Source organism: Dermatophagoides farinae, chromosome 8 (genome assembly GCF_024713945.1).
Source record: "Dermatophagoides farinae isolate YC_2012a chromosome 8, ASM2471394v1, whole genome shotgun sequence".
Lineage (NCBI taxonomy): Eukaryota > Metazoa > Arthropoda > Arachnida > Sarcoptiformes > Pyroglyphidae > Dermatophagoides > Dermatophagoides farinae.
The window spans coordinates 1,966,675-1,975,780 of NC_134684.1; the positions used below are offsets into that span (position 1 = coordinate 1,966,675).

General features: G+C 32.6%; 3 protein-coding genes across 3 annotated transcripts in view; 2 read left to right on the forward strand and 1 right to left on the reverse strand.

Moving 5' to 3' along the window:
- The window catches only part of LOC124495538 (hemicentin-1), a 90,094-nt gene extending 87,631 nt beyond the window's left edge, over window positions 1-2,463 (forward strand). The window contains exons 11-20 of the mRNA XM_075733780.1: window positions 194-297; window positions 357-467; window positions 540-601; window positions 661-832; window positions 893-965; window positions 1,038-1,083; window positions 1,145-1,227; window positions 1,320-1,356; window positions 1,430-1,686; window positions 1,842-2,463. Coding sequence (XP_075589895.1) covers window positions 194-297; window positions 357-467; window positions 540-601; window positions 661-832; window positions 893-965; window positions 1,038-1,083; window positions 1,145-1,227; window positions 1,320-1,356; window positions 1,430-1,686; window positions 1,842-2,320 — 1,424 coding nt within the window. The 3' untranslated portion in view covers window positions 2,321-2,463. The remainder of the gene's footprint in view (window positions 1-193; window positions 298-356; window positions 468-539; window positions 602-660; window positions 833-892; window positions 966-1,037; window positions 1,084-1,144; window positions 1,228-1,319; window positions 1,357-1,429; window positions 1,687-1,841) is intronic.
- A 14-nt stretch (window positions 2,464-2,477) lies between these two features.
- Window positions 2,478-4,561, reverse strand: Bcat (Branched chain amino acid transaminase). Its single transcript, XM_047059316.2, has 3 exons — window positions 3,767-4,561; window positions 3,487-3,693; window positions 2,478-3,435 (listed from the first exon to the last, which is right to left on the reverse strand). The coding sequence occupies exons 1-3, from the start codon at window positions 4,049-4,051 to the stop codon at window positions 2,554-2,556; spliced, it is 1,374 nt and encodes a 457-aa protein (XP_046915272.1). The 5' UTR covers window positions 4,052-4,561; the 3' UTR covers window positions 2,478-2,553.
- Window positions 4,562-5,335: 774 nt separating this feature from the next.
- On the forward strand, window positions 5,336-6,990 carry und (methionyl aminopeptidase und). Its single transcript, XM_047059314.2, has one exon. It carries the CDS (start codon window positions 5,444-5,446, stop codon window positions 6,872-6,874), a length of 1,431 nt encoding a protein of 476 aa, XP_046915270.1. The 5' UTR covers window positions 5,336-5,443; the 3' UTR covers window positions 6,875-6,990.
- The last annotated feature ends 2,116 nt before the right edge of the window (window positions 6,991-9,106 follow it).

A 9,106-nucleotide genomic window follows, 5' to 3' on the forward strand; every position in this document is an offset into this window, starting at 1 on the left:
AGAAATGATAAACTCTTGTTCGTTGTTTATATTTATTATATGTACTTTAATATTTGAATTTGAACATCAATCAAATGTCAATGTTTTTACTAATGATTTTTTTTCTCTCTTTCTCTCTCTCTCTCTTTTCGGACAGAAGATTTTCATGTCAACAATAAAGATGATGCTAACTCTACAAACAATGGTGGCCAAGAAAGTTCATTGCCAGAATTTGTTGGCCATATACCAAATGTCACTGTTCAGGTGGGCCGTGAAGCTCGTCTGGCATGTATCATACGAAATTTATCCTCATATAGTGTAAATATTTGATATTTGTTAGTCATCATTATCATTGACTGTCGTTTCGATATCTTTAGGCGGCATGGTTACGTGATGACTTGAAAATCATCCTTACATTGCAGACACACATAATCACACGAGATCCTCGAATATCATTGCTTGAGGAAAGTCAAATCGATAGTCAATCAGTTGGAGGCTATGTTGGACCCAATGGAAATGATTTCACACCCGATATTGTTGGTCTTTCTTCTGAGCCAAAGATGAATAGGATTCGTTATTTCATATTGGTCATACGTAATGTTAAATTCTCTGATCGTGGTGGGTAAGTTTGAATGAAAATTGATGGCTCATTTGTCAATGATAATGAAACCATTTTCTCAGGTATATGTGTCAAGTGAACACTATACCATTACTTAAACAGATCGGATATCTAAGGGTGGTTGTACCGCCTGACATTATTGATCATGAATCGTCAAACGATGTTTTGGTTCGAGAAGGCGAAAATGTCACACTAAGATGTAAAGCTCGAGGCTATCCAGAACCCGTTATTGAGGTTTGTATGTGTGTATGTGTTATTTTTCATTTGATTAATCAATTTTCATATTGCTATTAGTGGCGTCGAGAGGATGGAGCTCGTGTGCCATTGGGTAATCGTTCCAATGGACCAAATAATCGACGTATTATGGGTGAGTTACTATTTTTAATCATTCATTCACTTCAATTCATTGACACACTGCTATTTTTTTGTTTTAATTTAGTGAATAAGACTGAAGGCGAATTATTGGAAATAGCACGAGTAACGAGGTTATAATATTTTTTTTTTCATTCAATCCAACATTTTCATCATTTCAATTTCAAATAATAGAGTTCATTCTGGAGCTTGGCTTTGTATTGCTTCGAATGGTGTAATGCCATCAGTGAGTCGTCGAATATTACTTAACGTTCAATGTAAGCACTATGATTGAATTCCTATTCACCTATTTTCTTCTTAATTCAATTATATTCCATTGCTATGAATTGTTTTTTTTCCAATGCTTTAGTTGCACCACAGATCTGGATTCCAATCGAAGAGATCGGGTAGGTTAATGTAAGCTTAATTAGGTTCAGCTTGTCGTTATAGTTTTGGAAACAATCTGTCTCTTTTATATAGTGCACCATTTGGTTCAAACATTACATTGGATTGTCATATCGAAGCGTATCCACTTCCATTGAATTATTGGACATTTGGCTTACAATCACAAAGCATCTACATAAGCGGACCAAAATATGAAGTATCGGTCAAAGAAAAAGGCTATAAACGTCATCTCAAGTTGACCATACAATCACTAACACCCGATGATTTGGGTCTCTACCAATGTCATGCACATAATTCTCTTGGACGTCAGGTGAAACAAGTTAAAGTTTATTGTAAGTTAATTTATTGATTGTCGATCGATTCAAAATCAATTTGTAGCCCTTTTTCAAATTCCTCCTTTCTGGTGTTTCAATTGGTATAATCAATTTTCATTTCTACTCTTCCCTCTTTCTACATATCATTTCACATCTGGATCACAAATAATTAGCAAGCAAAATCCATCAACAAAGTCAATCAAAATGGGATCCAAATGATCGTGGCCAACAATCGCCGTTACCCAAACGAGTATCATCAACATCGATTGGTCCAATGACAACTACGACAAAAAATGCCAACAAATCTAAACGAAAACGAAAAAGGAAAAAAATTACATTGACTACAACGATTCCACAAGATAAATGGCGTGCTATTATGGATGGCGGCCATCATTTCAATGACAAATTAATGATGACAAATATTTCTAGTCGTGATTTCGGACATGTTAATCAACGACCGCCAACAAACAACAATGGCCCATATCAATCGTATAATAATAATGACGATGATGATGATGATGAATACGATGAATATGAATACGACGATGATTATATCGGTAATGACTGTGTTCAACATACATTTGCAATGTTCATAATGACGACCGTCATTTTTAACTCAATCATATCGATTCCTCGATATTTCCTATCCTGATCTATTTATCATTTACATTTGATTTTTGAAATACACTTTCAAGCACAAAGCTTTCACTTTTGTTTGCTGTTTTTATCATTAATTCATCAAGGTTAATAATCAATTATGTCGTAAAAATCATTATAATAAAAAACAGCGGCAACAGAGAATCGATTGATTTTGATGGACAGTCTTATTTAATAATTTATTTTTTATTTGAAATTTAAAATTTCATCAATAATTGATATGAATCATTAGGTAGATCCTATTGTCTGTACCCAATTTCCATACTCTTTGACTCCATATTGAATATCAAGCAATTCTTTGAACAATTTCAGTGTGAATTCATGTCCAGGTATGTTGAGCATTTGTTGTTCAAATAGAATCTGGCCTATCGGACATACAATACATGCGGTTCCTGCACCAAACATCTCAAGCAATCGGTTTTCAGCCAACAGTTGTTTCACTTCTGCCATAGGAATTACACGTTCAATCACTTCGATTTCATTCCATGAACGAACCAACTCGATTAACGATTGTCTCGTTACTCCAGGTAATATAAGCCCTTCAGTCAATGGTGGTGTAATCAATTGTCGCTTTCCTTCTGGATCTTTCATCAACATGAATATATTCATTGTTCCTACTTCTGTTAGTTCGTGATCGGGACCATAAAGCCAAAGTACCTGTTGTAATCCTTGTTTGTTTGCTTCTTTTTGCACTAACATTGTTGGTGCATAATTAGAGCCTAGCTTACGATCACCAGAACCACCTTGCCAAGCTCGAACATATTTTGGATCAGCTAGTAATGATACAGGCTTGAAACCTGTACTGAAATATGGGCCTACTGGTCCAGTAACGACGAATAGTATGCATTTAGTTGCAGGCGAAACTCCTAAAGCTTCATCCGTTGCTATCATTGTTGGTCGAATGTAAAGCGAAGCATTCGATTCATATGGTGGCACCCATTCATCATCGATGATTAACAATTTTTTCATGAGCTCAATTAATTGTTGACCATCGAAATCTGGTAGACAAACTCGAGCTGCCGAAAGACGCATACGTTTCATATTCAATTCAGGCCTAAAGATTCGAATGCGACCATCGAGTCCTCGATAGGCTTTCATTCCTTCGAAAATCTAAATGTTAAAAGATGATAACATAAGAATGGAATGATAATGGACACATACTTCAGGAGCGTAATGAAAAACTTTGGCGAATGGATGTAAGCAGAATGGATGAACAGGAACGATTCTTGGTGTTTGCCAGCCATCACTTTGGTTCCAATGAATTTCGACCATGTGATCGGAACAATGTTGACCAAACACCAGATTGTTCCAATCTGGCTTTTCCGATCGATCTTTTGAATCCAAAATCTCGACAATAGCATCGGTTGCCTTTTAATGATTAAATGCAATATATAATTTGTTAATATACATACAATATATTAATGGTTTTAATATTGATCACCTTAAAAGAATTTGGACAAGGTTCCAGTTGAATTTGATTATAATGAACTTGATTGGAAAATTTTCGACATGATAGTAATAGCTGCTGTTTTTTCAAAGATGACTCGTCATTTAGCCAAAATCTTGGTGATGAATGCAAAAAGTTTGAGGATTCTTTGTAAACTATGGAATGATTACAATTATGGTTAATCACTGTCATTATGTTGGTTGTTGATCTGAATAAATATTGTCGAATTCGCCTTACAATGATTGTAGACGTTGATGAAAATTGTGTAGACAAAATCATTTTTGAATCAATTGTTTTTTTTTTATTTTTAAAACAAACAATTTTCACTCATATAACAGCCAGTGGCCAAAATTGATTCGTTGATTTGTTTATAGAATTATTTGATTGATTATAGAATTGTATAATGTGGCTCATTGCCTTTTTTTACTTTCTTTTTTTCGATCGTATTGAAATATCCGACATTCAAACAATTTCGAATAAGTTGTAAATGTAGATCACCTTAATAGCCCGAATGAAAGATGTTTGGTATCAAGAGAGTATCATAATGTTTGTCAGCAAGTTAGTTTAGAAAGTGATTGCAATCATCATCATCACAATCATCGTCGTTTGATTCATCCATATCCAAATTCGCTGTTCGGATTGATTTCAAAGGTAAACAAGATGTTCATCATCATACACATACATGATCCACTATCAAGACTTGGATGCTACTGCTAGCTTGTCTTTTCCATTATCTATCTCGTGTTAGTTCATTTAATGACGACATTCTCATCATTTTGATTATCATTTAACATCGATGATTTTCCAAGAAAAATTTTCAGCATATACACAAAGCGATAAAATCGCCTCGAACTTTAGCAGTCATTTTGATCCATTTTTTTTTTAAATTTCTCCTTACCATAAGTAAATGTGAAAGTTGAATGACACATTAAATGATTTGAATGAAATCCTGCATTTAATGCAATGTGGAACATATTTTTAATTTTTTCAAATTTTGAAGGTTGCCATTTTATACAACAATTTATGTGTGATTAATTATGAAACGAATTGGCATCTTGATCATGTTTCAAGGCAATCAAGATGAATAATCTCATCCAAAATAGACAACCAGCCACAGTAGTATTGGTGAAATAAAATTTTCGGTTTTCTCATCGATTATCATCATCATCATCATCATAATTTTTGTTGATCATATGATCAATTCAGTAATCTCTTGATTGTATGTTATGATAGTGAATCAATCATAAACAACTTGTTTGTCGAATATCCAACTTGTTTTTTTTTTGTTTGGCAATCAACATGTATTGATGATGACAAGATTGAAAAGGAAACCACCAGGAAAATTTATATGATAATGCTACTGCTGCTATGGATGAATTAGTGCATTAATTTGTAAAATTGGTTATGCACTTTAATATAAAAAACATAACTTACATTTATAATATTTTTTTTTATACCTCTGTAAAATAATTTAAACCGGATATTCAATGACAAATATTTCATCTATAATGAGTTAATGTTTTTTTTTTTCTCTAAAATTAAGCCACTGCTGTCATGCCACTCATGTGTAAATAGTGGCTTATGTTCCACGTGCTCATTTGATGGAGCAAATTGATTTAATGTTATTTTTGTTTTGTTTATAAAATTTTAATTCACGAAATTCAAACAATCATGTCTGCAGCAATGACAGATGTTGATAAAGATGCTGATGTGGAAAAGAATGAATACCATTCAGATGAAGAAAAGAACATCGATGACGGTGATGCAACTCAAGAATCAAAAAGCAGTAATGCTAAAAAGAAAAAGAATAAAAAAAAGAAAAATAAACCAACTATTACCGAATCAAATACAGTGGCTGATGAAACACAAGAAATTTCGGATAAATTGGAATCCGAATTACAATTAGACGATGTAGAAGGTGATGCTGGTGAAGGTGCTACAGTCAAATCCAAGAAGAAACGACATCGTAAAAAGAAAACAACAACTACTGTTCCTCTTGTACAGACCGATCCTCCATCGATTCCGATCAAAGATTTATATCCAGATGGAAATTTTCCACTTGGTGAAATTTGTGAACATCCGGTTTTGGATGAGAATACTGCCAAATATCGTATCACATCGGCCGAGAAAAAAGCCATGGATGAAGCATCTGAAGATCTATATCGTGATCTTCGATGTGCGGCTGAAGCTCATAGACAAACTCGTCAATACATGTTGAACTACATCAAACCCGGTATGACGATGATTGAGATTTGTGAACGTTTAGAAGATACGGCTCGAAAATTGATTGTTGAAAATGGACTTGAATCTGGACTAGCTTTTCCTACTGGATGTTCGTTGAATCATTGTGCCGCTCATTACACTCCGAATGCTGGTGATAAAACTGTACTACAATATGATGATGTTTGTAAAATCGATTTCGGTACACATGTCAATGGTCATATTATTGATTGTGCATTCACCCTGACTTTCGATCCAAAGTATGATGAGCTTTTAAAAGCAGTGAAAGATGCCACAAACACAGGAATTCGTGAAGCGGGTATTGATGTACGACTTTGTGATATTGGAAAAGCTATACAAGAGGTTATGGAATCGTATGAGCTCGAATTGAATGGTAAAACCTATCCAATAAAATCGATTCGAAATTTGAATGGCCATTCGATTGGTCCGTATCGTATCCATGCTGGTAAAACGGTTCCAATCGTTAAAGGTGGAGAAGAAACCAAAATGGAAGAAGGTGAAGTTTATGCAATCGAGACATTTGGTTCTACTGGCCGTGGATTGGTCAACGATGATATGGAAACATCACATTATATGAAGAATTTTCATGTCCAACATGTGCCCTTGAGATTGGCCGGTTCAAAACAATTGTTGAATGTTATCAATCAAAATTTCGGCACCTTGGCTTTCTGTCGTCGATGGCTGGATCGTTTAGGCCAAACTCGATATCTTATGTCATTGAATGATTTATGTAAAAAAGGTATCATTGATCCTTATCCACCGCTTTGTGATGTTAAAGGATCATATACGGCCCAATATGAGCATACGATTGTTCTACGACCAACATACAAAGAGGTCATTTCTCGTGGTCAAGATTATTGATTGAAATTGAAATAATACCAATTTTTCTTGCTAATCATAATTATGTTTTGTGAGTTGTTCTATTTCTATGATTTTATTCATATATTTGAAGAATAAATTTTTTCTTTTTTGAGAAATAAGTCTTTTGATGTGTTTTTTGTTATGGTAATAAAATGAACTAATAATAAAAAGCTTGACGAATCGGAAAAAAAATTCTTTTCTTTTCATTCAATCATCAGGATGAATTGGTAATTCGCTTCATAAAACAACAATTGATTTGAGAAAAAAAAACATGTAATACATCAACAATATCACTTATAATCAATTCGAATAATTTTTTTTGTTTTTGTTCTTTTCTTTAATCATACAAAACCTGCAATTGGTTTTTGTCTACGATTCAAATGAGAAAATACAAAACAAAACTAATTGACGAGTACCGACTAAACATTCATCATTGCTAATGAGCCTCAGGCTTTTCATTTTACTTTACATTTTATTTTGGCTTTTTTTTTGCCATCAAAAACAAAAACAAAAAACTTTTGGACAAGTTTTGATTCGATTTCAATGAATATTGGGGTATACCAACGATTTACCGATTCATCATCATATGGCCATGATTATATTCATTCATTCATTCATTCATTCATTTATATATAGATTGATCAATTTGATTCAAGTCAAGTGTTCATATTCATGGATCACTTCGTTGATTATAATTAACTACCTATGTTTATGTGGCCATTTTGTTTAAAAAAAAAACTTTTCAAGTGATCGTGTAGTTTTCCTTTGCAAACAACAGAATTTATTTAGTGCATAGATTCAATTTGCAAGAATTTTTATTGGTGCTATATCATTTTAGAGAACAAAATACATTGTGATTCGAATATGAGAATATTTTTACATTTTTTTTTATTGGATGAACCATATTTATCGAAATAGATAGGAAATCGAATCCATTTCATTTGACCACTGTCGATCGGTTGAATATTTATTGTTTGAAGCTTGATAAAATTTCTAAAAATCGGGTGGTTTAAATTTTTTTTCCTCAACAAAGAATGTACCATACCAATCATTGTCATTGTTGAAAAATTTTTTTCTTACTATCACAAGATGATTCTCTCGACATTTTGTAAGAATGGATTTGAAATTTGTTTTTTTTTTGCTGATTTTACGATAAAATTCTTGCAATGGTGGGGGAGAGGAATATAATATTGGTCAGTCACTTTTTCCACAATGAACATTTGTTCCATTTTTGTTGTTGTTGTTGTTTTTTCTTTCGATTCTGCTTTGATCAGCAAAAAGAAAAAACAAATGGTCATTCATTGTTTTCATGGAATGTGTGGCCATCTATTATAGACATGAACAAAAAAAAATCTACAAACAAATTATTGAACCGGAAATATCCATGTGTCCAGGTGTTGGCTTTACACTAATACATGAGTCAAGATTATCAAAATAATCAACCTTGAATGGTAAAAAAAAAAATAGCCAACAGCATCAAGTGTGATCAGCACAAACCAGCATAATAATATCAATGGAGCTAATGTAAATGTAATGCACATGCAATGAAACAAAATAAAACAAAACAAAAAACAAAAATTATTTGATTGTACCAATTTTTTGATCAACTATGCTCACCGGTGTGCTCGCGTGACCAATGGTCATCATTTTTTTTCGTCATTCTCTCTCTCTTGCTCTAAATTTATTTTTGTCAATCTTAATGTTTGCAGAGAATTCCATATTCACGAATTCATAATTCGTGTTTCAAATTAAGAATATTTCCATCTGTTCGATTATAGGTGTTTTTTTTTGTTATCATTGTGAATGGATTTTTCATATTTTTTTTTTGCATATAATGAACTAAACACACTGTGTATGTTTTGAAAATGAAAACCTTGTCCCGATATAATTGATATTGTCTTTTTTTTCTGTTCAAAACCCATTAACTAACCATCTGGATTGTTACATTTATTTATTTTTTTTTTGTTTTATTTTGTTTTGTAATTTCAATTTTGTAATGTATGTCAGCAAATGAAAAAAAAACGGTAACAAAATTTCCAATTTAGATTTACCGTAAATACGATAAATGAAGAGAAAAATTTTTCATATCATGACAGCCATCTGGTGAGCAATAAATCTATTTTTCGTTTCATCATTAAAAAAAAACTCCAGACAATTTAATAAATCAACAAATTTAATTTTGTTTTTGCTAATTTCAGAATAAGAGTTCATTTTTTTTTGTTGATAAATTTT

What these genes read in the sequence shown, in the direction of transcription:
- Bcat (XM_047059316.2), bottom strand. Translation starts at nt 4,051, where the DNA reads ATGATTTTGTCTACACAATTTTCATCAACGTCTACAATCATTGTAAGG. An exon ending in CTTGTCCAAATTCTTTTAAG is followed by an intron (nt 3,694 to 3,766) that starts GTGATCAATATT and finishes AATCATTAAAAG; the next exon opens with GCAACCGATGCTATTGTCGA. An exon ending in TTTTTCATTACGCTCCTGAA is followed by an intron (nt 3,436 to 3,486) that starts GTATGTGTCCAT and finishes TTTAACATTTAG; the next exon opens with ATTTTCGAAGGAATGAAAGC.
- und (XM_047059314.2), top strand. Translation starts at nt 5,444, where the DNA reads ATGTCTGCAGCAATGACAGATGTTGATAAAGATGCTGATGTGGAAAAG.